The sequence below is a fragment of the Parathielavia appendiculata genome (assembly GCF_033297405.1).
Source record: "Parathielavia appendiculata strain CBS 731.68 unplaced genomic scaffold N657scaffold_1, whole genome shotgun sequence".
Taxonomy (NCBI): domain Eukaryota; kingdom Fungi; phylum Ascomycota; class Sordariomycetes; order Sordariales; family Chaetomiaceae; genus Parathielavia; species Parathielavia appendiculata.
In genome coordinates this window covers 3,380,175-3,404,137 of record NW_026944220.1, presented here as the reverse complement: position 1 = coordinate 3,404,137, position 23,963 = coordinate 3,380,175, and the positions used below count along the sequence as shown (strand labels likewise).

Below are 23,963 nucleotides of genomic sequence, written 5' to 3'. Positions count from 1 at the left end.
GGCGTTGAGTTAACAGAAATAAGTGCACTTTAGGGGCGTGAATTACTTATCTTCTGCAGAGAAAACATAGCGACTTCATACCTGAGGTTCTGTTTGTCGCCCAGCGCGATGCCCCTTGAGAGGAGGATGGAGAGTGGTCAGATGTAGCAAAATCTTTATCGCTCCGCCAGCACTGGTTCCAGCCTCCAGACCCTTGTGATAGCCAAGAGGGCTATGGCCCGCGGTAGACAGTATTGAAATAAACGGCATTGCAGAGAATCAAAAGAGAGAGGAAACCGACGGGAGCATTTGTTATATCTATCCCGATGATCACGGTGACTGGTTTGGTATGAATTAGACCTGCGAGCTACCTTCGCTCCCCCACTTCCCTGGCGCGGATGGTCAGATGGATGATATCGGAGCTCCCGGCAAGTAGGTGCTATCACTTCGTTGGAGTGCTGTGCCTTGTTTCCACTATTTGCTTAAGGTATTCGTAAACCTGATTTGCGTTCACCTACGGCAATGCCGCCCCCGTTTTGATATCTCACGCCTCTGTGAGAGCACTATGTGACTGTAGCAAAGAGCAAGAAATACCTGCAGGTTGTCGAGCCCTTTCGAGGCCAGAAGGGGAAGTCTTGAAGTGTCTTCCCGCTCAAGCTGCTGAGGGAACCTTCTTCTTCTGCTCCCTCATGTACTTGACATGCTCCTCTCCAACAAGCTTGGCTTCATCTCTTTTGTCCACCACCCACAGCATCAGTCGTACTCTGCCATACCCCTCAATCTCATCTACCAAACGGCCAAACCGCACCCACGCCTATCCTTATGAATTTTCCGCAAGCAGTCGACGGAGGGGGCTGAGTCGAAGAAGTTGATAGGACACCGGCGTTCCGAGTCCCAGAGTCAGATCTTGTCATCGATTATGTCGATCTCCTCCTCCCCAAGCCATGCCTCAAGGACCTTCAGCTGCTCCGCGGCGCAATACGCGGCGCGCGATGCATATTGGCAAATGGAGCTGTTCACCTGATTCCGATCTTCGACAACTTGGCGCATGCCCTCGACGTATGTCTTGATGTCGGCAAGCAGTAAGATGGTGTACGCTTCTCTGCATTTGTAAATGCGATCTAGCAGTCGGTCCAGGGAATGATCAGCCTTTTTCCAACACATGCTGTACAATACAATCTCGAGGATATGCCAGCACTCACCGTAGATGCCGGGTGGCAGCATCAAGGGTTTCGGAAGATGCCCTCATTGCCGTATGCTAAATGGAAGCTGTTGAACCTAGTCAACTTTAACTGTATTATCACATTTTTCAATCGTCTTGGCTGCAAGAGAGCAAGAGACACCAATGAAAAATCCTCTGTGGAAAAACAGAAATGGAGAGACAAGCCAGAATGAACTAAGCACATACCAGAGTTGCTTGAAGAGGTTCTCCATTCCAAACTCATATGAGAACTGGAGGCGTCCCTGAAGATGAAATGCTTTGTCCGACTTCTTCTCGGGTTTGAAAAAACTCTGGGCACCAAGCTCTCAATCCACCCCGGCACAGTCGTAGCAATCAGGCTCAGTGACTTCTACTGATGGCTGAGTTTCGCAACTTCTTGGGCTTCCTAAAGTCGAGGAGTTCTTCGATCTTGAAACCATCCGAGCCTCTTCCTCCAGAGATCTGGGCTTGGTGAGGGTGGTGGGCTGCCGCAACCAAGTGATGGAAGACCATTGGAGTTCCGTGGCTAAGTTCGGCAATGAGAAGATGACCTACCTCGTGAGGCGAATGAAGTTGCGCGATACGTTCTCGCCACCCGGGAAAGAGCCCGATCAATATCTTCTAAGCGGACAACCATGGCGGTTCTGCTGTCTCGTTTCCATTCAGTGGCAGTATCGCAATGACCCCCGGTGATGACGATGGTCAAAACGGCGTCTCTTGCTGTGGATGCGACGTTGCGTACGCAGTGATGGTCGACTGAAATGGTAGAAGACGAATAGCGCAAAGAGTTAGCAGATTCTACTTCGATATCCACTGACAAAACAACGTACGCAAAATGTCGTGCCACTCCTCATCCGTAAGCTTGACCGCTAGGGCGGCACCGGAATCCATGGTGGTTGAAGAAGCAACGCTGTTGGCTAATCGCGGCGATAGCGATCTTTTTCTTCTATGATTCGAAGCTCGCTGTCTTTGCTTCTGTGGGCGAAGGGAATCATGCTTCCATCATGATGCTGACGTCGTGGCACCCGCTGTTGAGGGAGGGCTTAGCGAGAATGGAACGAGCCTGTTTTGTGAGTTAGAGAAGCGAAACGTAAGTTGAATAGAGAAGCTGTGTAGTATGCGCATGCAAAAAAAGATTGCGGTGCGTTTTCATTCATCCCATGTTGCTGGTGAAAAGGCGGCAATTTGGAAGTGGTGTATTGCAAGGTTTGCCGAGTACATTAAACCTCAACTTCGCCAGAGTCTGACAATAAAGGTCACGACGGATGAAAAGGTACCCTTCAGATCTGCTCTCATTGTATCATTCACAGTCGGCTTCTCAAGGACTTCATCCATCTCGTCACATTCTCCGCCCTGATTCATATTGCAAGCAGTTCGTATGTCTCTAACCGCTTAAAGCAGAAGCGGGAAACATCATGACCGGAAAGGCTACAATAAGTTATATAGGAGGACTCTCGATAAAAGAACCAAACTCCTTCCAATGTTCCAACCAGGGTCTATGGTTATTCGTGGTGGCCATCCAACCTAGTGCCAACTTCACCTCTGCTTCCACACTGACATATGTTCTAGAGAGCAATATAGGCTCTCGTTTCTGGTTTCAAGTGGTGCCAGAGCTGAACATGTCGAGAAAATCGAGGTCTCAACCCCACAAAAGGGTGGCATCAATAGTCAGCTGTTTTTGACCCCTAGCCTTTTCATGAGATGCGATGCCAAGACTCGATGTAAATAATGCAGCCAGATCGGTATTCTTTCCCCTTTGGATGCTTGCGTCTGGGGGAAGAATTGGGCCAGGGTTTAGAACATTCTGCGATTTTCATTGGAGGGTGCACGCGTTTTCTTAGCGTAATACACGTGCTCGGCGACACGGGCGTGCTGCAGCTCCAGGAAGGCAGTGTCGTCATAGGCCCGGCCCGAGATGCATTGTGCCGAATCCACAGCAACCGGATTCCCGCCCGATCAGCTAAAAGGCAAGGCAGATGGCGCCATTGGGATTGCATTGCAGGTTCCTTGACATGTCTATCCTCATAGGTCCAGAACTCGCCTCCCTGTCTCGTAAAGAGTGTTGAAAGTTCCCTCGTTCCCCAAACTCAGGTTAGGGTCATGGTGCAGTTTAGGACCGCAGTTGTACTCGGCGGAATAGAGAACGCGTGATCCATTCAGATCAACGCTTGGTTCCTTCCCGCATATAAGGTATCTCAAGGACTGCGTCGCATTCATCTGCATGTGTCTCCCACTTAACTGTCTCACTGAGTAGTCAGTTCAACATCATCCGGACCAGTGCAATACCTTGAACATATTTAGTCAATAACATGGCCGAGTCCAAAGACCCCTCCGTCGAAGCCTCCAAATCCCCTCCCTCCCCTCCCCCCCCCAAAACTTCACCCTCCTCCAACCACGCAGACGACGACAACGCCATCCTCCCACCAGGCGAAATCGACCCGGTCTACGAGAAAAAAGCAAAGCTCCTCAATCGCGCCATCCAAGAGATAGGCTTCGGCGCCTACCAGTACCAATTAACAGCCGTCATCGCCTTCGGTTGGGCCTCGGACAACCTGTGGCCCATTGTAACGTCCCTCATCCTCCCCCCACTAGCCGCCGAGTTTCGCCCAACCTACCCGCCCTTACTCACGCTAGCCCAAAACATTGGTCTATTGGCAGGCGCCCTGTTCTGGGGCTTCGGGTGCGACGTGTTCGGCCGGCGGTGGGCGTTCAACTTGACGCTGGGCCTGACAGCCGTGTTTGGGCTGGCGGCGGCGGGCGCGCCCAATTTCGCGGCCGCGGGCGTGTTCGCGGCGCTGTGGAGTTTCGGGGTGGGCGGGAACTTGCCGGTTGACTCGGCCATTTATCTTGAGTTCTTGCCTGCCACCCACCAGTATCTGCTGACGGTGCTTTCGGTGGCGTGGGCAATCGCGCAGGTGGTGGCGACGCTGGTTGCTTGGCCTCTGTTGGGTGGGTTGACGTGCCAAGAGGGGGACGAGCAATGTGAGAAGGGGGAGAATATGGGGTGGCGGTGGTTTCTGATTGCTATGGGCGGGTTGACCATGGCGATGTTTTTGCTGCGGTTTGGCGCCTTTACAATCTATGAGTCGCCCAAGTACTTGATGGGGAAGGGGAGGGATGAGGATGCGGTAAGGATTGTGCGTGAAGTGGCGAGGAGGAATGGGAAGACAACGGGCTTGACGGTGGAGGATTTGAAGGCATGCGAGCCGGATGGGTATGTGCGCCAGGCTAAGGTGGCAGATGCGGTCAAGAGGAAGCTGGAGGATGTCAAGTTTGAGAGGGTGAGGACGCTGTTCGGTACCAGGAAGCTTGCGCTGTCGACAGGCCTGATCATGGTGGTTTGGGCATTCATCGGGTTGGGGTGAGTTGAGAACGTTTCGGGGGGCCGACGGGAGACAGACAGCTGACAAACGCAGATACCCACTCTACAACGCCTTCTTGCCGTACATTCAGGCGACGCGCGGCGCTGACTTTGGGGATGGGTCGACATACCTGACGTACCGAAACTCGCTCATCATCGCCGTGCTCGGAGTCCCCGGCGCCTTGATCGGTGGACTGCTGGTCGAGCTGCCTCGGTTTGGAAGGAAGGGCACGCTCGCCCTCTCCACCATTCTGACCGGTGTGTTCCTGTACGCCTCGACGACAGCTCTCGACTCGCAGTCACTCCTCGGCTGGAACTGCGCCTTCAGCTTCACCAGCAATGTCATGTATGCCGTGCTGTATTCTTTTACTCCCGAGCTGTTCCCGACGCCGCAGAGGGGCACGGGGAATGCCCTGACAGCGACATCTAACCGCATCTTTGGCATCATGGCGGTGAGTATCCAGCAGTCAACTGCCCCTGACGCGTTCATTACTGACAACAGACAAGCCCATCGTGGCCATGTTTGCTGACCTCCAGACTGCTGCGCCCGTGTACACCAGCGGAGCCTTGTTCATTGCTGCCGGTCTTCTGGTTTTTGTGCTGCCGTTCGAGTCGAGGGGTAAGGCGGCCTTGTAGGTAGGCGATTTCCGTACTGGAGCCGCACAGCGCAGTCATTCTAGCGCAACTCTCATCGGAGGAGCGTAACTGGCGGACAGCACCGCAATTGGGTAATTCTTCATGACCATAAAGCTCTATGAGCCGCGCTCGGATGGCTGCATCAGGCCGGGTTCTGCTAATGGAATTTGTGTTGCCAGTGCCCCTTATATTCTTTACTTTTTACTGATGTCCATGATTGCTCTGTAACCGGAGTAGGTAGTCTAGAACTGAGACCGCCACTGTGCCGCATATTGGAGGGCCAAGGGCTGCTACGCGCTGCTGCGCCGCGCCCCTACAAAGCGCAACATCAATCCTACCAGAGTCCCCTGACAGGTCCTTCCCTCGCAGCTCGACTGTCCCTCCTTTCATTGCTGCCCCCTCAAAGTACGGTAGTTCAGCCAGAAATGCACCAACATGATGACGTATCGAGACTCAACGCCACATCGCTTTGTCACAGTAGGTGACTATTCAGGCCTGGAACCGGTGTCGTCCCCTGGGCTTGAGCCGGTCCATCATCTTCAGGAAGAGCACTACAGCCGGCAGGCTTGGATCGAGCCCACGGCAGCGGCCAGTCCGCCAGACGAGCCATATCAGAAGATCCTCGGGCTGCCAGTGCGTGCCTTTTGGACCATCGTCATCCTCTTGGTAGTTGTCCTTGCTGGGGCCATTGGCGGTGGTGTCGGCGGCGGCCTAGCAGCGCGAAGTTCGGCGAGGTGAGGGCATCAACGATCAGCAGAGCGGCGCATTAAAGTAACTCCTTCCAAGGAATATCGCTAACACACATCTCTCTCGCGCAGTCCATCAACGCCCACGCAAACACCCCTCTCATCCGCTCGCGCATCCGACTCCCCACCATCCTCCTCAACAACAATAACACCACTGACAATTAACACCGCCTCAACATCCACCACCACCATCACCGGTACCGCGACATCCCTCCTAGGTGCTACCTCCCCCGCCCCAACAGACGAAGGCTGCCCGAGCATCAATGGAACATCCTACACACCCACGGGCGCAACAGGCCAGGCGCTACCGCTAGACTCCTTTGGGCTGGACGGTCAGGCGCAGCAGTTCCTGCGGCTGTGCGACACCAACTGGCCGGCGGGCGCCAGCTACGGCAACCCCGGCGTGCACGACATCATGAAAGTGTACCTGCCGAGCCTCGAGGCGTGCATCGCGGCGTGCGCCGAGTGGAATGCCAACTATGAGAGGAACCGGGCGGAGGGGATCGGTGTCATGAAGGGGGAAGAGGGGTTGTGTCGGGCTGTTAGTGTTGTTAAGGCGGGTAAGCCATTCTTTTCCTACATGTAGACTTCTGTTGTTTCCTTTTTGGTGTGGTGGGTTTTGTTTGATGGAGGCTGGTGATGATTGACTGACTGACGGCGGCTTCTTTTGTAGCGGGCGAGTACTGCTATTTGAAGAATAGTACGGGCAAGGTCGACACATTTGGAGCCCCAAAGAGCTTTTCGAGTGCGCTGCTTTATATGGATCGAGCGGTGGTGCTTTTTGAGAAATCAAAATGAACTACCTGACTTATGACTGGAAGTATCGAAGGACGCCGATCAAGACTTTTCCCCTTGGGGTCCTGATCCCCTCAGCAAGCTGGGCTGATGGTCTGTGCGAGTGCTCCAGCGTGGTGGAGAAATCACCCAGCATTCCCATTTCTCCCGTCGGCACTTTCAAATAAGGTTTTAAGCTTGAACTGGCCTGTGTTTGGGTCCCTTGACTTCAAACTAGGGTTTCTCACGAAGAAGACCTCTGGTTGCGGGTTTGGGCCTGAGACGACTTCAGTAGTCGGACATGGCGTTCAATTACTCGAACGGTTCAGCGTCAACCGCGCATGCACTGCAATGAATGGCTTTGAATTGCCCTTGGTATAACATGGCCCCACCCAACAACATTCGCTGCTCCCCGGCTCTTAGTCCCGACCTGGCTACCAAGGCTCATGGACTCGTGCGGCATTCTGTTCGTGCTGGCTCGTTCTGTCCTCCGAGATGTCGAACTCGGTCATGACAACAATGCCCTTGTTGTTCGCTTGGTTGGCCTGCGGCCCCGCCGACGAGATTGTCTTCACATTCTGCAGCCTGATTTCGTGCACAATACGCTCCTCGCTCTCGGTGAAAGTGACTTTGGTGAGGGGGTTCGTGGCCCTTGCGCTTGCCGTCGCCTGGCGGTTGTGGCTGCGTGACACATCGCCGCCGCCGCCCGCGCCGCCGCCAATGCTCCGGAACCCGACCGGCGTCCTGTACTGTTTGTCCGTGTTGCGCGCCGAACTGCCGAGCAACGGCCTGATCCACGCCTTGAACAGGGGGAATACCATTGGCAAATTGGTGGTGACCACCGCGACGAAAGCCTCCCGTGTGCCCCATGCACCCGCCAGCTCGGCGCCATTAACATCATCCTATGCGGGAGTTAGCGCCTCCCTGAGTGTCGCTTAGTTATCATGGGGGAGACAGCACCGGGTGACCTACCGCAATGACAAAGACGGTCTTGAGCGTGGCGCAGACAAGCACAAAGATACCAGCGCCGAGGACGAGACTCGAGGCGGTCTTCTCAACAAGCCGTAGCCGGGATTGCCAGAGCAACGGGATGGGGATCAGGATGAGATAGATATCGCTCGAGATGTTGGCGGCGAACGAGGCCCAGACGATGGGCCTCGAGACGGCGGGCTGACACACGTTGCCCGGGTCCGGGTGGATCTGCCAATAGTGGTGGAACGGCATGCACGCAAAGAGGATGGCTGCCATGGAGGCGAGATAGCCCGCGAGCACAATGGCGAAGCCGGCGTGGACGCGCATGCGATACGGACGACCAAGCCCGTTCTGTTTGCCGAAACGGATCAGCCTATGCTCCCTACTCTTTAAGGCAAGCAGTCACTGGAACACAAGACAAAAAACATACCGTAAGCCGCAAGTAGAAGAAGGACATGGCGAGCTTGAGAACGAGCATCAAGGTCGAGTAGCAAGACCAGCCCGCCACCTGGATCTTGGACCCTAAGACCCTCATGCCGTACTCAACGTTGGCCGTCGCCAGGGCGGCGCGCTGAGCCTCGGTCATGCCGTTGTTTGCCAGTCCATGAGCAAGATTCCCAACCTCGTATCCCAGGGTCGTTTGTGTCGAGTACAGCAGCTGCGAAAACGCGTGCGCACGGCTATGGTCAGCGTCAGAATGTCTAGATCCAGGGGGCGTGCCCATTCATCTACTTACCACGGCAACCCACACGAGGATGTCGTCAGCTTCGAATCGCTTCCAGCCCACCGCCATGACCCGGGCGTAGGTTCTCAGGACTGTGACGAGGACGCCAACAGCATAAAGAGTCCATAGCGTGATGTTGAAGGTGCGCGCTGCGGCAGCAAGGGCAGCCTCGGCGCCGGCAGCTCCCGCGGCTTCGAACATGGAGATCACTCGTCATCCGCCACAATCGACCATGCAAATCGGGGTTGCTGTCAATCAAGGCGGCGCCGACAGAAGGGTCTGATGGCCGAGATAATGGAGATCTGCAGGACATTTGTATTGTACCCGTACATATACACTAACTATCGGCAGAAGGATGGGAGGAGACCAAGAGCCAAGAAAAGCCCACCATCCATGGACGGTAACTGATGAGTTTCTCAATTCACCTTGTCATAGCGCACGTGGCGTTCGACATCTTCTGCCAGGCAGCTGTCGGCAAAACATACACCTGTTTCCTTCGGTGTGAGCGATATCGTGCTTGACAGTGTCGTAAAGTCGATGCCATGTCCACGATGTGGCCCCACGCCAATTGTTCCAAGGACGTCGACTTCTTGCAACCAAATTCCATCCCGGTCAGACCGGACGGTGGGAAAGAAGGTGGAGGACTGCTGAGCACTTGGAATCGGCGAGCAAGCAAGAGCGAGCGAAGGCATCTGCCGTAAGAATGTCGTGGGGGTTTGGCCAAGCCGGGGAATGTTCCCTCCAGCTGCATGGACAACCATACCGGACCCGGCAACGACCTGCGTTTTAGCGTGGTTTCCAAGGCTTCAGCTGCTGCTCGCTAAACAGCCATGAATCATTTTGTCCAAGCAAACTGCCTCGACTGCCAACCCCCAAGAGGTCGAGTGCTGCCCACGTGCCGGGAGGATGTCGACAATGTCTGGGTTAGATGGTATCCTGTCACATCGACTCACCGTTTCCTTTGAGACAACAAGGGGAGCGGGGAAGATACCTGAGTTGCCACCTTGCATGCACGACCGAGAACTACCGAGCGGCGGGTCCGGTATGGGGATGGCGGTGGAACAACAGAATTGAGAGGACGACTTCGCTAACTGTTTTTGTATCTTCTCGCCTGGCCTGGCTGCATCTGTGCATCGCAGGTGATGGAACGCATCAACAGAACCAAGACCGGGGCCATGCTGGGGTGCCACGCCCGAGGACCTGGCTCTCGGTGACCTCCTTATAACTGTAAGACTCGAGCTGTCAGATCCGCAGGGCCGCGGCGTGGCTTCCAAAACACACCTTTTGTTATTCTCCTGAAACCAGAAACAATGCGCTGGCTCCGGACCGAATTGTTCGCGACTGCGCTTGCTTGGGGTGTCGCATCTGCGGCTCCCTCCGCCTCGGCCTCCAATCCAGAAGCCACCGGGGACGCAGCCGCCCGCCCGTCATGCAGTCTCGCCGATCTCAAGAGGGCCTGGTCGTACCTCTCAAGCGAGGTCGAGGCCTACTATCCCCCCTCGACCGAGTTCGACGAGTACTCGGAGAGGTGGTCTAATCTGGAGACCCCCGTCGTGAATGTCACTGTACTTCCGGCCACTGAGAACGATGTCGTCGAGATTGTGAGCTTTCCTTTCTCCAACGCTTCGGCCAAGGAGCCATAGATTCAAGTTGCTGACCAGGGGATCAGGTCCGGACGACAAGCAAGTGCAATATCCCATTCCTTGCCTATAATGGAGTGCACGGATCCATCACCACGCTCGGCCGCATGGACTGGGGCGTCGCCATCAACCTGCGCAAGCTTAGTGGCGTCGTCGTCGCCTCCAATGGGCAAACGGCCACGATTGCTGGCGGCACCAACTCCAAGGTGGTCATCGATAGGCTCTGGGAAGCCGGCAAGCAGACCGTGACGGGCACCTGTGAATGTGTCAGCTACCTGGGTCCTGCTCTAGGAGGGGGGCATGGCTGGCTCCAGGGCCACTACGGGCTCATTGCCGACCAGTTCGTCTCGATGAACGTCGTTCTGGCAGACGGCACGCTCAAGACCATCGACGCCGACTCGGACCTCTGGTGGGCCATGAAGGGCGCCGGCCAGAACTTTGGCGTCGTCACGTCCGTCACGGTCAAGGTCTACCCTGCCGTCCACCAGAACTGGGCCATCGAGACGCTCATGTTCACCGGCGACAAGGTCCAGGCCGTGTACCAGGCCGTCAACGACCACCTCCTCAAGAACGGCACCCAGCCCGTCGACCTTATCAACTGGTCGTACTGGTTCAACGTGCCCCCGATCGACCCCACCGGGCCCGTCATCGAGATGTACATCATCCAGGAGGGTGTCTCGGTCGTGGACCCGGCCTACACGCAGCCGTTCCGGAACCTGGGGCCCATCTCGGTGACGCCGCGGAACGGCACCTACCGTGACATGTCCAGCTGGGTGGGCATCTCGCTCGACAGTCCGCCATGCCAGAACGCGGGGCTCGCCAACCCGCGCTTTCCCATCTATTTGGAGGCGTACAACCCGGCCGCCATGCAGCAGGTGTACTCGGCGTTTGCGTCGGCCACCAACGCCTCGTCGCCCTTCGCCAACTCGCTCTTCATGTTCGAGGGCTACTCGATGCAAGGCGTCGAGGCCGTCAGCCCCGCGTCGACCGCCTACGCTTTTCGCGGGGACCACCTCCTGGTGGCGCCGTTGATCCAGTACACGCCCGGGGGTCCCGCGCGCGACCAACGGGCGGCGCAGCTCGGCAACCAGCTGCGCCAGATTCTACATCAGGGAAGCGGGCGAAGCCAGATGCATACCTATGTCAATTACGCCTACGGCAACGAGTCGCCGGGGGATTGGTACGGCCACGAGCAGTGGCGCCAGGATAGGCTGAAGGCGCTGAAGGCTAAGTATGACCCCAAGGGCAGGTTTAATTTTTATGCGCCGGCGGCTTGAGGGAGTCTCAGGGAGGAGGTGTACAATGCACTAGTACATACCTACGGTAGTGGCTTTATCTAGAGCAAGGCAGTATCCGAATACTTAGCATTCGGACTGGTTACCCGTCGCGGCACTGCTAGCTTGATTGGAACTCGAAATGGCTATTGACCGATCTTGAGTTGAGCTGTTCGGTTCTCGTTCAGGTTGTTGATTCGGCAATTCCCTTAACCCCGAGACGCTCGTTGCTTCGAGCTCTCTATCTCGGCTCGATCCTCCAATGATTTACTGTACAAATTTACGGGGCAATCATTGCAAACAAAAGCAGGAATATCGGGTGGAGCGGGCAGATATTGGCGACAGGGATACCAAGTACGACTACGAATCGGTCAATCAGCATCATCGCCATCGTATGACAAAGAAGGCCAACGACGCGAAAACACGCAACGCGACTCCGCTGTGAACGTCTACTCATCCGGAGCTCCCCAGCCGGATTACCATACTTATAGTCTCTTGTTCTCGTTACTCAGTGCTCCCAACTTTATACCATCCCTCTTTCCAACTCAACCGCCGTCATTGACACCAATCCACCGTCAGCATCTACACCAATTCAAATAAGCACCACAGCCCCCCCGACCTCATTCACCAACAAAACAACGAAAATGTCCACCCCGCCCTCCGGATCAGATGCCACCCTCCGCCTCGCCCGCGGCACAGCCCTCCTCCTCTCCTCCCTCTCCTCGGGCATCGTCCTCTCCCTCTCCGCCTTCCTCGTTCCGCGCCTGCTCGAGTCCCCCACGCCGCTCATGCTCGCGCAGTGGCAGCGCACCTTCCAGCTGGGCGCCTCCACCATGCCGCTCACGGGCGCCGTCTCCGCCGCGGCCTACTTTTGGCTGGGTTTACGCGGTCTGCGCGCGCCGGGAGGGGCCATCGTTGTCGCCGGCGATGGGCTGTCTGGTTTGTCCAGGGCGAGACTGTTATTAGCCGCCGGTGCGCTGTCGGTGGGGATTGTGCCGTATACGATACTGGTCATGAGCGGGACGAATGGGAAGTTGAAGGCTTTGAGGGAGAGGGTTGGTGGTGCTGCGGTGAAGAAGGGGGCAGAAAGGGAATTGGTTGCGGAGGAAGAAAGAAGTGCCAAGTGGTTGGTGGATCATTGGGGAATGTTGAACTTGGGGCGGGCAGGGTTGTTGATTGCGGGAACGGTTTGCGGGTTGGTAGCGACTCTGTAAAGGTGCTGGGGACGGTTGGGGGAAGTGGGGGTTTGGAGCGTTTCGTGTGGCAGGAAATTCAAGTTTCATGGGTGGTGTGAGACTGTGATGTCGTGCTGGGTTTCTGGGCGCTGTGGTTTGGTGGAAGAAGGACACAACACCATTTCACCAGGGATGACGATCACGTACGATGTGGGTGTACTCCGCTGGATTCAGTTACTACTCTGATTCGTCCCACGGAGACCGATCCATCCACTCCGCAACCGAGTTGTTGGGACTCGCCCATGCCGATGATTCCCCAACTGCATGTGCCCAGGCGCGTCACGCCAAACGCTCACTTGCTACCGCTGCTGCTCGAGCTACCCGACGACGAACCCGAGCCATAACCGGACGAGTACTTGGTGCCGCTGGGAGCGGTGTAAGTCGAGCCACCGCTGCCATTGTTGTAGTAGGTGCTGCCGTTGGAATTGGAGTAGTAGTAGGAACCGTCCCTGCTAGCAGTCAGCGTCAAGCGGTCATTGCATGACAGGTTGACCAGAGGAACAAAGGGGAAGGAGACGAGGAGCGCACCTGTTGGAGTAGTGGTACGAGTTCGAGTTGTTGCCATAATCCCTGGCGCAGTAGTGGTTGCCCTGTGTCGCGGGCGGTTAAAGAAAGTTCCTTTATCAGACGAAGCGATTGCTCACATCGTTATTGATGCCGTGGCTTTTGTAGGTGTAACCCTTGTCAGACATCTTGATTGCTTTTCGCCAAAGTCCTGGATGCGGAATCGTAAATGGGAGGAGGTTGGGATGCTTGGCCAAGTCCGTCGCTGGGAAGAAGGAGAAAAGTTGAAGAAGAGAGGAGTGAGAAATCAAAGGCGGGTGAGGGGTCAACGAATAGATAACACCACTTACCGGTCCATCAATGGATCCACGGCAACCGTGACCGGTACACTTTGGCACTGCTTCTTCCCCAGAGAGTACTTAATGAATCGGGATAGATCAAAACTAGCGTCAGTCAAACGCCGGTGTTTGTCGAGCGGGTTCATCAACTACATCTGCAGTGGGCCTCAATGGCGGAGGCGTCAGGATGTTGCTCCTAGTAATGGAACGCAAACTGCATCAGTGCATCTCAACGTTCATAATTCTCCAAGAATCTGAAAGATGCCCAAAGAGTTTGAAGATAAACAACGTGATAGTGTGCGGCGCGAAGCAAACAACAGCGGGACCAAACAAGGCACATGTTGGATGGAGAAAACTGCACAAACTGGCTGAAGTGATTGCGGACGGAAGAATCATACCCACAGCCAATGGGGTACTGAAGACGAGATGCAATTCTAGGGTATACTTCTATCCACAGCCCAAGCTGTACATACAACTCGTAGCCCTGCTCGTTTTTAGACGACCGCACTTCTATAGTTTCCCGTCCGCCTGCTCCTCTTCAAGGTCCGCCAAGTACTTCTCCGCATCCAGAGCAGCCATGCAGCCGGTGCCTGCCCACCGTTAGTATCCTGGACAACCCTCACCGGAGCAATAAACACCACATACCTGCGCTCGTGATCGCCTGGCGATACCTCTTGTCCTGGACGTCTCCCGCCGCAAACACGCCCTTGACGCTAGTAAGTGTGGTACCGGGTTTCGTCACGACGTAGCCGTCCTCGTCCGTCTCGAGCTGGCCCCTGACCAGGTTCGTGGCCGGGTCATGGCCAATAGCATAGAACAGCCCGTTGGCCTCGAGCGTCTCCTCCCGGCCCGTGACCGTGTCCTTCACCACGAGATGGCTCATCAAGCCCTTGGCGTCGCCCTTGACCTCGACGCCCACGGTGTTGAACCGCACCGTGACCTTCTTATGGCTCAGCAGCCGCTTCGCCATGATACTGCTGGCTCGCAGCTTGTCGCGCCGCACTAGCACCGTGACGTGGCTGCCGTACTTGGTCAGGAACATGGCCTCCTCGGCCGCGGAATCGCCGCCGCCAATCACCACCAGCGGCTTGTTCCGAAATATGGGCACGGCCCCGTCGCACACGGCGCACGCCGAGATGCCGTTCTGCCAGTACTTGTCCTCGCCCGGCAGCCCCAAGCGGCGGGCGGACGCGCCCGTGGCCAGGATGACGGCGTCGGCCGTCATGACCGTGTCCGGGTTCCACTCGGTCGCGTACTCGAAGGGCCGCTTGGACAGGTCGAGGCGCGCGACCGTCTCGCTGACGATGGTGGTGCCGAAGCGCTCCGACTGGTTGCGCATCTTGTCCATCAGCTCTTGGCCTGTGATGGCCTCGGGGAAGCCCGGAAAGTTCTCGATCTCGGTCGTGGTCGTCAGCTGCCCGCCCGCCGCGATGCCGTTGGCCATGAAGCCCTCGTAGAGGACGGCTGGCGCGGAGGTGCGTTAGCGTGTGTGTGGGTTGAGAAGGGGTGGCCTAGAGAGGGGGAGCGGGGAGGGTAGGCTCACGCTTCAGCTCGGCGCGGGCCAGGTAGATGGCCGCGGTGTGGGCGGCCGGCCCGGAGCCGATGACGACGACCTTGCTGTGCATACTCCGCTTGCCAATTGTGTTAATCTCGTTCCGGTAGTAAGGGGTGCTCTTGTGTGAGAGCGTGGCGGCAGCAGCTACGGAGAGGCCGGTAGCGCTGGAGCGGAGGGTGCGTCTTATGTATGAGGAGAACAGCTTGACGGCTTGGGGGGAGGGTGAGCGAGGTTTTGTCGAGGCGATGTCCGGCGAAGGACTGGATGGCAGACGGATCGGAGTTGGGGCTTCTGGGCGGTTCTTGAAATTTATTATGAGTCGGCAAAAGCGTGGGTTGTTTTGATTCCAAAGCACGTTTTACTCAGCCAGGGGATGCGCCGAGAATCGCCAACCGTGGGGTCAATTCCCGAAATTTGTTCAGATGGAGGGGAACTCCGGGGATCCTTGAACGTGCCTGAATGCGGGTTAGGGTTATAATTGCCTGAGCCGACTGACTTTAAGGTACGGATACAAGAACAGAAACCGTCAATCCCTTCCGCCAACACCAATCACAGTTTACTTTGTCCCACCTGAGGAACAGACACGACCACTTTCCCCCAGGTCTCTCTGCTTCCCAGTGCCTTCAATGCGTTTGGGACAGCCTCGAGCCCGACAAAGTCTCTATCGGTGAACTCGGTGCCCCTGAACTTGCCCTCGGCGATCAGCTTCATGATGCCCTGCCACACCGTCACCACCGTCTCCCTCTCGTGGACGGCGTACTGCCCCCAGTGGATGCCCACGAGGCTGATGTTCTTGAGCAGCACCTTGTTCATCGCCACCTTTTCGATGGTGCCGGCGGCAAACCCGACAATCAGGATGCGGCCGTTCCAAGCCGTGCACTTGGTACTCTTGTCGACCATTCCGACGGGATCATAGACGATATCGACACCCCTGCCCCTGGGCGTCAGTTTCTTCACGGCTTCCGGCCACTTCTCGTCCCGGTAGTCGACAACGTGGTCGGCGCCAAACGATTTGGCGACCTCGAGTTTGCGCTTGGTGCCCGCCGTGGCGATGACGGTGGCGCCGAAGGCTTTGGCAACTGCGAGGTGTTAGCGTGCAGTGACTCGCTAAGGCGACGATGGCAGGTTACGACAGACCCTGAACGGCAGCGAGACCAACGCCTCCGGCAGCGGCATGCACTAGAACATAGTCTCCAGCTTTGACCCCGGCGCGGACAACCAGCGCACCGTAGCTTGTTGGCGCCGTCACGAATAGCCCAGCCGCTTGCTTGTAGCTCCAGCCTTCCGGGACTGGTAGCATGCTGACTTCTTTGGCCACGGCCTTGGTGGCATATGCGCCTTGTGTGGCCCCGAACACCCGGGATCCAACGGGGAATTTGGGCTTTTTGGAGTTGGGGGGAGTGGCCAGCACGACGCCGGCAAATTCGGCACCGGATACCCAGGGGAAGGCTTGGCCGGTTAGTTAGCAGTCAGTTGGACACTCGGGGGCGAGGGTTCCGTACGAGGCTGGTGCTGGTATTTGCCCTGTATCTGCAGTATGTCGAAGAAGTTCGTCGCTGCAGCATGCACCTCGATGAGGTACTCGTCAGGGCCCGGCTCCGGGTCCGGTAGCTCGGTTACTTCGAGCTCATGGGGCCCCTACAAGCGTCAGTTCGCGAACACGTATCTCCATGGAGAGACAGCAGCCGACAAAGTCGATTGGTGAACTCCTACCTTGACATACTGTGCCACCTGGATGCCTCTCATGGTGAACCTGTGCTGTAGGCAAACTGATTAGATAAAGGACGCCGAGGGAGGCGGACAAAATGGATTGGTAAGCGGAACAAATTCAGAGTAAAAAACAAATTAAAACAATGGGCGTACTCTGTGATCTCAACCCGTTACCCAGACTTGCCCGTCTTATACGCTGTCGTCCCCTGGTCGCTTATCCAGTGGAGGATCCAAGCCGCGGGGCTAGTTATCCGAGCCGAGGCACCGGTTCCGAAGCGCTAATTGGCTGTTCACCTTAGCCCACAAGGTGAACAACGTCGATCATCTTGGCAGACGCGGTCTTGGTCTTTCAGAACCCACCAAGCGCGACTGAAACCTTCAACCCAATCTTGATCCAACAATTCCACAATCTTTTCGCAATCCATATCGACTGCCGTTTCGTGAGCTCAGAAGCTGAACCTCAATATTCAAGCTATCAAGGAAGATACATCCGCAACTTCGACCGCCATCAACATGGCGACCGACACTTACCTCGGCGGAGCAACGCCAACCTCGCTCCTCGCCTCCCAGCTCCTCACGCACACATCGCCCTCCTACACCTTCACCTTCACTCCCTTTCTCCAACGCACCTACCAACACAGTCTGCGTTCCGACCGCCCAATATGCAAAGCCTTCCTGGCCGGCAACTGCCCGCTCAAATCCCGCTGTCCCGACCGACACACCCTGCCGCCCGGCGGAACCACCGCAACCACCCAATCCACCGGCCACGGACATCATCATCGAGAAGGCGGCGGCGGCGGTTTCGGCTCGCTAGTCTGCAAGCACTGGCTGCGGGGCCTCTGCAAGAAGGGCGAGACGTGCGAGTTTCTGCACGAGTACAACCTGCGCAAGATGCCCGAGTGCAATTTTTTTGTGCGCAACGGCTACTGCAGCAACGGCGACGAGTGCCTGTACCTGCATATCGACCCGTCCTCCCGCCTGCCGCCCTGCCCCCACTACGAGCGCGGCTTCTGCCCGCTCGGCCCGCGCTGCGACAAGAAGCACGTGCGCCGGCGCATGTGCGAATACTACCTCGCCGGGTTCTGTCCGGATGGCAAGGCGTGTCGGATGGGGGCCCACCCGAAATGGGTCAAGGAGGAGGATTTGGAGAGGCCTAGAGTCAAGGAGGAAAAAACGGAGGATAGTGGGGTGCAGGAGGAGAGGGAGAGGGAGATGCAGATGCATAGAGAGAGGGAGATGGAGAGGGCCGGGAGGGACAGGGATAGGGATGGAGACCGGGGCCATGAGGGCCGGCATAAGGATCGGTTTGGTGGAGGGAGAGGCGGGCGGTGGCGGGGGAAGGGTGGACGGTTTCGGGGGAGGGGTCATTAAAAGGAGCCGTTCAGATGTCCACGAGGCAAAGTATCGGGTCAGATATTGTAGAGGCATAATATGTATTGGCCCTATATCCATGGTTCATCCATAGGCGGGTTCGTGAGTTACTTTTTTATCGAGCGAGGTGTGCCTGTACCGGCCATGATCCAATATACCCAACCTAGCCAACCCCAATTTAACCCTCCTTCCAAACATTTGCATCACCAACATGCTCCAGAGGCGGGACCGCAACGAAGGACTCACTCCCTACAACCTCCCCATCACTGCCCGCCGACTTCGGACTCCCGAACGCTGATGAACCATTTCCCTGCCACATGGCCAGCTCATCCACCCTCCGAATCCCCATCATCCACGCCACCAACCCCCTCGGCACCCACCGCCCAACGAACCCGTAGACACTAGCCCCCAAGCCCACCCGCACGGTACCGCTCGTGATGGACCCGTCAATAACGTCAAACACGGCATTGTGGAGCTCCCGGAGCGAGCTACCCTTCAGCCCGCGTACCTTGCCAGCGCTGATGGCCGACCCAGACTGCGAGACAAAGTTCTTCCCGTAGGCTTGCCTCGCCGAATCGGGCCACGGCAGCTCCTCAGCGTGTTCGGGCGCCGGGAGCAAGCCGTGCGGGTGGAGCAGGCGAGAGTTGGCCGCGGGGGTGAAGCCCGCAAAGTCGAAGGTGCCTAGCTGTATGTGCGTCACGGGGATGCCGAGGGGCCGCAGCTCGGCGGTGAGGACTTCGGTGAAGGCTGAGAGGGCCGAGCACACGGTTGCTTCGGGAGCGTGAAAGGGCGGGTTTATGGACGAGATGATGGAGGGCGTGAAGACGAGGACTTTGGGGGTCGGTCGGTCTTTGTCGGAGGGCGGAGCGAGGCGGGCGGTTAGGAGGGGGAGGAAGGCCTGGATTGTGAGGATCGGCTGGAGGAGGTGCGTGTTGAAGAGGTCGGCGAAGCTGGAGGGTGGGATCGTGGCGATGGGCGAGGTTTGGTAGTTCAGAGAGGGGATGAGGATGACCGCTTTGAGGGAGAGATGGTGCTTCTTCCCGTTGGGAATAGCGGCGTGGGGTGATTGAAGATAGCGAGCGAAGGTGTCGATCGAATTGCCGGCGCTTGGGGGCTGCGGGAGTTAGCGTTAGGGAGAGCCTGGTGACGGGGAGTGTACATACATCAGTAATATCTATGCTCAGTGGCCGGATGTCGGGCCGCGCCAGGTTCTGCACCATGACTTCGTCCTCGTGGCTGTTGGACACAATAAAGACGATGAAACCTTTCCTCTCCAGATCCAACGATAGCGACCTTGTCAGGGGCAGGGCCGGGGAGCCGGCAATGACGACAACATCCATCCGGCCGCCACTGCGGGCTCGTCTCGCCCGCCGTGTCTTTCTCCATCGCGCTGTGCTTCGGTACGTCCTATAGGCAACTACGCCAGTCGTCACAACGATGAAGCTGACTAATATCTTGTGCCTCGAAAGCCAATTCTGGACCCGTTCGAGGGCGGATGTGGGAACAGTGATGATTGCGGGCGGCGGGGGTGGTCGTGGGCGGAACTGCTCGGGCACCCACTGCGACTTAGCGAGGGTGTCTCGTAGTGTCCCGGCTATCTGGTCGACGTGCTTGTTCACAACGTCGGCAACATCTTGGGAGTACTTCTGGATTTCGTTCGGTAGGGACGATAGCTGAGATGACAGCGCGTCAGTGGGTTGCCCTAGCGATAGAAGATCACTCTGATGACGCGACAAGGGGCAGAGAGTCATACCACGTCCAGGAATGCCTGGTCGTCCGCAGACATGATGAGGCCGGCACCTGTCAGTCGGCGATGTAGCTACCGTCCACTGGGAGAAGGAGATGCGTGTTGCTGTAGCGGAGCTGCGGTACCAATGAACTGCCGTGCCTGAAGAGTCCAACAAGGTGGAAAAGGCTGCCTTTATCGGGCCCGGGTTTGTTTAGGTTCTCGACTTATCGGCGGATCTCGGCACCTGATCAAACGTCATATCCCTGTCAGCTCAGGATTTACGGATCCGTACATCTGTAAGTCAGAGAAGCTTCCTGATGAGGCTAGATCGGGATGAATTTATTACTATCAGAGAAGTGATCCTGGAATCCAAATTCCAGTCTTTCTCAACCTCCCTTTCTTCTCACCACTCAGCACACAAATTCAAAACCACCTGCGTCCACAGATCTAAAGAGGTACTCCCTAAATCTTCCTCGCCATCACCCTCAGCCGCACATAACTCAACATATGCCCTCCCCCGGGCTGCCTGCAGACCACCTCCAACACCTCAACCACTTCCCGAATACACTGCTCCCTCTCCCCCTCAGGCACAACCTCAAACCACTTCTTCCCCATCAACCTCACCCACCCCTCCACCCCTCCCCGATCAGCCGCCGTAGGCCTCCACTCCCTCTCCGCCCTCTCTACCTTCCACCCGCCGACTCTCACCTCCAACATATCCCTCACCCATCCTTCGTCGGGGAAAAACCAGGGGTCCGCCTCCTGCGCGCGCGCAAGCCCGACCCGGCGGCCGACGACCGAGAGCAGGGCCGCTCGGATCTCGGGCACGTTGCCCAGTCCGCCCATCTCAAAGACGAAGGTGCCACCGGGAGCGAGGGCGTCTCGCACCCCGCGAAAGACGGCTTCCCGGGTGGCGGGCGGGCGGAGGATCCAGTGGAGGGCTGCGTTGGAGAACGCCTTGGTGAAGGTTGCGCGCTGCAGGGAGCGCGTGGAGGTGAGGGTTGTTGCGTCGAGGACTGGAGGGGAAAATAGGGTGAGTTTGAGGCCGTTGAGTGGGTCGTTGAGTGGGTCGATGAGTGAGTGTGGTTAGGAGACGGAGTGTGTAAGGGAAGAAAGAGGAGTAGGTACCTTCAAAGGTGCATTTATCTGAGAGACCGGCTGACGCTGCTGCTGCTTTTGCGGCTGCGATCATGGCCGGGGAGCTGTCGATGCCGTGGAGCTGGCCCGAGCCTTCGGAGAGGATGCGTGCCATTTGTAGGTTGAGGACGCCGTCTATATGGCCATGGTAAGCGGTGTACCCAATGAAAGGTTGGTCATGGAACGATCTCTCACCACCGCAGCCGACATCGAAGATCACGTCGTCCTTCTGCGGGTCCAGCCATTGTATAACCTTGGTAGCCAACTTGGGCACGAAAGAGGCAGCGTTTTGGTAGGCCTGCTCCCGTCAACGACCTGGCCAAGTGCTGAATGCCGTGTTCATGGGCAGATGGTTGACGAGGATGCCACTGACCTCGGAAGACCAGTTGTCCTTCTGTTCAGCTGCCATGTTGTCTGCTGTCTGGCTGGAGTTGCTCGAGACGAGAGGATCGTAGCTTGGTGCTGAGTGTGCAGGAGTTGAGAATGGACATCAGGGAACTCCAGGCCCTTTATATCCTCTGCCCGACGCCTTAGAAGCCACACATTCATCGTCCGTGTAAACACAGCTACATCTAGATGCATGAGGCGCTTGGGTGGTTTCATCGAGGCCGATGTCGGCGCTTCAGGGGCAACCACTCGCTCGGAGGGCCGTGATGGTTCGACATTGCGACAGATCAGGCAAGGAGACTATGACAAATAAATTAAAAATCCCTTCGTCAAACCACATCAAGCTGGCTATTCATGCTCCTCCGGTCTCGCTGCCCGACGCTACCTCACCCCGATCATTCTCTTCCGATACGCTTACATTATCCCCCACTAATCAAGATCATCGAAACCCATTAGCTGGTACTTGTCATCTCCCAGCGCGTCTTCCAGTCTCTTCATGACTGCTAACACCTTCTCCTCTTCGAGTCTGCGGCCCACGACCTGAACTCCTACGGGCAGCCCGTGCATAGCTGCGGCATCGTAGTGTTTGTAGGCGCCACGCGCAACCCTGTTCAGTTTCTTGACATTGAAGGATGCAGGCAGCTTGTCCAATGCCTTATCCACGTGGGTGACGGGGAGGACGCCGGCTGAATAGTCGAGCTGGATAGCATATCAGCGACGATTTCTGTTACCCTGCGCTTGGCCGAGACTCACGAGGTTAAACAGAAAGGTATATCCGCAGCTGCTCACGGCATAGCGCATTCCGTCGTGCGGCAATGCAGGTGTCGCATTTGGCGGCGCGATGATGATGTCCAGTCCCTGCTCAATCCACCAGTCAAACCACCTGGCCCGGTAGATCTCTCTCTGGCTGACCAGTTTCCAGTTCTCAAAGGCTGACTGCGCTCGCCAATGCCTGACAAGCCCTGCCCAGACGTGATCTCGTTGCACATACTTCACCCAGAGATAGTAAAGATACCTAACCGGCGTCCACATGGCAGCCAGTTTCCTGAGCTGCGAAGCCCCTGGGTCGTTCCACTCCCCGAACCGCCTGAACGACTCAAACATCTGACAGCCGTCCGCATTCAGCAGCAGCGAAGCAAGCCTCAAACCCTCGTACATATCCGGCGCTCCATCCATCTCCACCATCTCACACCCTTGCCTCTTCAAGGCCTCCTCCGCCATGCCCAGCGCCCTCTTACACGCCGGGCTCGGCTCAACCACCCCGTCCGTCCTCAACACGCCAACCCTCAACTTCCTCCCAACATCCCCAAACTCCCTTTCCATCTCTCCCCTCCACGGCAGCGGATGCACCGTATAATCATACCTCCATGGCCTCATCTCCCCAAGCACCACCTTCGTAAAGTACGTCAAATCCCCCAACGTCCTCGCCATCGGACTATACACGCTCGGCACCCCCTCCTGGCCGGGCATGCTCGTCGCAATCCCCGCCTTAGGCCACCTCCCCGTCGAGCACCGTATCGAATAACAACCCGACCAATGTGCCGGCACCCTGACGCTCCCAGCTACATCACTCCCAATCCCAATCCTCCCGCCCATCGCCAGCAGCGCCGCCTCCCCACCCGTGCTCCCGCCCGGCGAATATCCCTCCTTATGCGGGTTCACACACCGCCCCCAAACTTCATTCGTGCTCTCAAAACTGAGCAGGGTAATCGGCAGGTTGGTCTTGACGTATGGCACCGCGCCGGCGTCTTTCAGCATCCGCACCATCGGCCCGTCCCGCTGGCCCATGCTCTTGTTGTTCCCCACAAACAACGAGTACCCTACCGTGGCATCGTACCCGCCCACCACCACCGTGTCCTTCAGGCTCACGGGGATACCGGCCAGCGGACCTTTGAGGTTGATCTCGCCGCCGCCACCATCACCATCCTTGTCGCCGCTGGCAGCAAGCCAGTCCTGGGCCGAGGGGAGCAGGATCTCGGTCAGGCAGTTTGTGCGGGCGTGGGCTTTCAGCGCCAGCTTGCCGTACGTGCGGAGGATGGACAGCGGGGTGGTGGTCCCCGCGTGGACGGCCGCGACGAGGGATTCGATGGGCGCCGTGAGGGTGGCCTTGTCTGCGGCGGTGAGCGGGCCGTGGTAGGCGGTTAGAGAGGCGATGAGGCGGGCGCGCTCCGTTTGTTTGAGGCGGCTGAGAAAAGGGTCCAGTTAGGTAGGTTCTGGGAAGTGGTAAGTTACCTACGGAGTGGAGGTAAAACGTACCAATCATGCCTGTGCAGGAGGTAGTCGAGGAGGAACATGTTTGCGCGTCTGCAAGTGGATATGGTAAGTTGGCACTGGTGATGTGGGCTCAGACTCTCAAAATGTTGTGTACCGTACCGTTGAAATCAGTGGTGATCGTGAGGAACTTCAGAATGGCGGTGTTGAATTCGGCCCCCGGATCTCCGACAGTTCAGGATACCAGTCAAAAGTCGCGCAACAGGGGTCAAGCCATGACCAGAAGCTTCACGAGATGATTGGAATGTCGAAGGGACAAATGAATACAAGTACCTGGCAATCGGTGTAAGTGATAAGATAGCGGGATTGGAGCAGGTCGGGTGATGTGTGGGGAAGCGGAGCGGGCAGGCTTCCCCGCATGCCGTATCGCTCCGCTTTACCCCTTCCGACAGAGCTCCACGGCCGAGCCGGCTTCCTGA

The 23,963-nt window shown here is 57.1% G+C and overlaps 12 protein-coding genes across 12 annotated transcripts; 5 read left to right on the top strand and 7 right to left on the bottom strand.

Annotated features, from left to right (window-relative positions):
• Window positions 1–526: 526 nt before the first annotated feature.
• On the bottom strand, window positions 527–2,071 carry N657DRAFT_696935 (uncharacterized protein; the record flags this gene model as incomplete). The annotated part of the gene is made up of 5 exons (XM_062797322.1): window positions 527–1,081; window positions 1,182–1,237; window positions 1,388–1,395; window positions 1,736–1,900; window positions 2,011–2,071. The coding sequence occupies 5 exons, from the start codon at window positions 2,069–2,071 to the stop codon at window positions 880–882; spliced, it is 492 nt and encodes a 163-aa protein (XP_062653005.1). The 3' UTR covers window positions 527–879.
• A 1,115-nt stretch (window positions 2,072–3,186) lies between these two features.
• Window positions 3,187–5,364, top strand: N657DRAFT_660651 (MFS general substrate transporter). Its single transcript, XM_062795058.1, has 3 exons — window positions 3,187–4,541; window positions 4,597–4,993; window positions 5,049–5,364. The coding sequence occupies exons 1-3, from the start codon at window positions 3,490–3,492 to the stop codon at window positions 5,175–5,177; spliced, it is 1,578 nt and encodes a 525-aa protein (XP_062653004.1). The 5' UTR covers window positions 3,187–3,489; the 3' UTR covers window positions 5,178–5,364.
• A 126-nt stretch (window positions 5,365–5,490) lies between these two features.
• N657DRAFT_639815 (uncharacterized protein) lies at window positions 5,491–6,684 on the top strand. The gene is made up of 2 exons (XM_062791841.1): window positions 5,491–5,911; window positions 5,996–6,684. Exons 1-2 carry the CDS (start codon window positions 5,613–5,615, stop codon window positions 6,507–6,509), a joined length of 813 nt encoding a protein of 270 aa, XP_062653003.1. The 5' UTR covers window positions 5,491–5,612; the 3' UTR covers window positions 6,510–6,684.
• Window positions 6,685–6,692: 8 nt separating this feature from the next.
• N657DRAFT_609369 (uncharacterized protein) lies at window positions 6,693–8,594 on the bottom strand (the record flags this gene model as incomplete). Its single annotated transcript, XM_062790294.1, has 4 exons — window positions 6,693–7,599; window positions 7,670–8,020; window positions 8,100–8,327; window positions 8,406–8,594. 4 exons carry the CDS (start codon window positions 8,592–8,594, stop codon window positions 7,132–7,134), a joined length of 1,236 nt encoding a protein of 411 aa, XP_062653002.1. The 3' UTR covers window positions 6,693–7,131.
• A 1,109-nt stretch (window positions 8,595–9,703) lies between these two features.
• N657DRAFT_668270 (FAD-binding domain-containing protein) lies at window positions 9,704–11,501 on the top strand (the record flags this gene model as incomplete). The annotated part of the gene is made up of 2 exons (XM_062795442.1): window positions 9,704–9,994; window positions 10,063–11,501. 2 exons carry the CDS (start codon window positions 9,704–9,706, stop codon window positions 11,308–11,310), a joined length of 1,539 nt encoding a protein of 512 aa, XP_062653001.1. The 3' UTR covers window positions 11,311–11,501.
• Window positions 11,502–11,951: 450 nt separating this feature from the next.
• On the top strand, window positions 11,952–12,521 carry N657DRAFT_676887 (uncharacterized protein; the record flags this gene model as incomplete). Its single annotated transcript, XM_062795936.1, has 1 exon — window positions 11,952–12,521. The coding sequence occupies one exon, from the start codon at window positions 11,952–11,954 to the stop codon at window positions 12,519–12,521; it is 570 nt and encodes a 189-aa protein (XP_062653000.1).
• A 313-nt stretch (window positions 12,522–12,834) lies between these two features.
• Window positions 12,835–13,234, bottom strand: N657DRAFT_676886 (uncharacterized protein; the record flags this gene model as incomplete). The annotated part of the gene is made up of 3 exons (XM_062795935.1): window positions 12,835–12,991; window positions 13,071–13,132; window positions 13,187–13,234. 3 exons carry the CDS (start codon window positions 13,232–13,234, stop codon window positions 12,835–12,837), a joined length of 267 nt encoding a protein of 88 aa, XP_062652999.1.
• Window positions 13,235–13,886: 652 nt separating this feature from the next.
• On the bottom strand, window positions 13,887–16,809 carry N657DRAFT_586990 (thioredoxin reductase). The gene is made up of 6 exons (XM_062789811.1): window positions 16,653–16,809; window positions 16,442–16,577; window positions 16,077–16,388; window positions 15,523–16,018; window positions 14,928–15,199; window positions 13,887–14,848 (listed from the first exon to the last, which is right to left on the bottom strand). Exons 1-6 carry the CDS (start codon window positions 16,683–16,685, stop codon window positions 14,004–14,006), a joined length of 2,094 nt encoding a protein of 697 aa, XP_062652998.1. The 5' UTR covers window positions 16,686–16,809; the 3' UTR covers window positions 13,887–14,003.
• Window positions 16,810–17,012: 203 nt separating this feature from the next.
• On the top strand, window positions 17,013–18,020 carry N657DRAFT_686597 (uncharacterized protein; the record flags this gene model as incomplete). Its single annotated transcript, XM_062796845.1, has 1 exon — window positions 17,013–18,020. Exon 1 carries the CDS (start codon window positions 17,163–17,165, stop codon window positions 18,018–18,020), a length of 858 nt encoding a protein of 285 aa, XP_062652997.1. The 5' UTR covers window positions 17,013–17,162.
• Window positions 18,021–18,072: 52 nt separating this feature from the next.
• N657DRAFT_686596 (DUF1776-domain-containing protein) lies at window positions 18,073–19,954 on the bottom strand. The gene is made up of 3 exons (XM_062796844.1): window positions 19,774–19,954; window positions 19,184–19,693; window positions 18,073–19,134 (listed from the first exon to the last, which is right to left on the bottom strand). The coding sequence occupies exons 1-3, from the start codon at window positions 19,804–19,806 to the stop codon at window positions 18,199–18,201; spliced, it is 1,479 nt and encodes a 492-aa protein (XP_062652996.1). The 5' UTR covers window positions 19,807–19,954; the 3' UTR covers window positions 18,073–18,198.
• Window positions 19,955–20,078: 124 nt separating this feature from the next.
• N657DRAFT_686595 (S-adenosyl-L-methionine-dependent methyltransferase) lies at window positions 20,079–21,337 on the bottom strand. The gene is made up of 4 exons (XM_062796843.1): window positions 21,260–21,337; window positions 21,082–21,184; window positions 20,878–21,021; window positions 20,079–20,765 (listed from the first exon to the last, which is right to left on the bottom strand). The coding sequence occupies exons 1-4, from the start codon at window positions 21,293–21,295 to the stop codon at window positions 20,212–20,214; spliced, it is 837 nt and encodes a 278-aa protein (XP_062652995.1). The 5' UTR covers window positions 21,296–21,337; the 3' UTR covers window positions 20,079–20,211.
• Window positions 21,338–21,540: 203 nt separating this feature from the next.
• On the bottom strand, window positions 21,541–23,772 carry N657DRAFT_639804 (amidase signature enzyme). The gene is made up of 3 exons (XM_062791840.1): window positions 23,530–23,772; window positions 22,018–23,458; window positions 21,541–21,972 (listed from the first exon to the last, which is right to left on the bottom strand). Exons 1-3 carry the CDS (start codon window positions 23,565–23,567, stop codon window positions 21,703–21,705), a joined length of 1,749 nt encoding a protein of 582 aa, XP_062652994.1. The 5' UTR covers window positions 23,568–23,772; the 3' UTR covers window positions 21,541–21,702.
• Window positions 23,773–23,963: the final 191 nt, after the last annotated feature.

Coding starts and splice junctions, on each gene's coding strand:
- N657DRAFT_660651 (XM_062795058.1), top strand. CDS start 3,490: ATGGCCGAGTCCAAAGACCCCTCCGTCGAAGCCTCCAAATCCCCTCCC. Junction 4,542..4,596: donor TGGGCATTCATCGGGTTGGG/GTGAGTTGAGAA, acceptor TGACAAACGCAG/ATACCCACTCTACAACGCCT. Junction 4,994..5,048: donor GCATCTTTGGCATCATGGCG/GTGAGTATCCAG, acceptor ACAACAGACAAG/CCCATCGTGGCCATGTTTGC.
- N657DRAFT_639815 (XM_062791841.1), top strand. CDS start 5,613: ATGATGACGTATCGAGACTCAACGCCACATCGCTTTGTCACAGTAGGT. Junction 5,912..5,995: donor GCAGCGCGAAGTTCGGCGAG/GTGAGGGCATCA, acceptor TCTCTCGCGCAG/TCCATCAACGCCCACGCAAA.
- N657DRAFT_586990 (XM_062789811.1), bottom strand. CDS start 16,685: ATGAGAGGCATCCAGGTGGCACAGTATGTCAAG. Junction 16,578..16,652: donor AGGTGGCACAGTATGTCAAG/GTAGGAGTTCAC, acceptor TGACGCTTGTAG/GGGCCCCATGAGCTCGAAGT. Junction 16,389..16,441: donor CAAATACCAGCACCAGCCTC/GTACGGAACCCT, acceptor TAACCGGCCAAG/CCTTCCCCTGGGTATCCGGT.
- N657DRAFT_686596 (XM_062796844.1), bottom strand. CDS start 19,806: ATGTCTGCGGACGACCAGGCATTCCTGGACGTG. Junction 19,694..19,773: donor ACCAGGCATTCCTGGACGTG/GTATGACTCTCT, acceptor CTGTCATCTCAG/CTATCGTCCCTACCGAACGA. Junction 19,135..19,183: donor TGAGCATAGATATTACTGAT/GTATGTACACTC, acceptor TAACTCCCGCAG/CCCCCAAGCGCCGGCAATTC.
- N657DRAFT_686595 (XM_062796843.1), bottom strand. CDS start 21,295: ATGGCAGCTGAACAGAAGGACAACTGGTCTTCCGAG. Junction 21,185..21,259: donor AGGACAACTGGTCTTCCGAG/GTCAGTGGCATC, acceptor TGACGGGAGCAG/GCCTACCAAAACGCTGCCTC. Junction 20,766..20,877: donor AGATAAATGCACCTTTGAAG/GTACCTACTCCT, acceptor TTTCCCCTCCAG/TCCTCGACGCAACAACCCTC.
- N657DRAFT_639804 (XM_062791840.1), bottom strand. CDS start 23,567: ATGTTCCTCCTCGACTACCTCCTGCACAGGCATGATTG. Junction 23,459..23,529: donor CTCCTGCACAGGCATGATTG/GTACGTTTTACC, acceptor CCCTTTTCTCAG/CCGCCTCAAACAAACGGAGC. Junction 21,973..22,017: donor TGTTTAACCTCGTGAGTCTC/GGCCAAGCGCAG, acceptor TATGCTATCCAG/CTCGACTATTCAGCCGGCGT.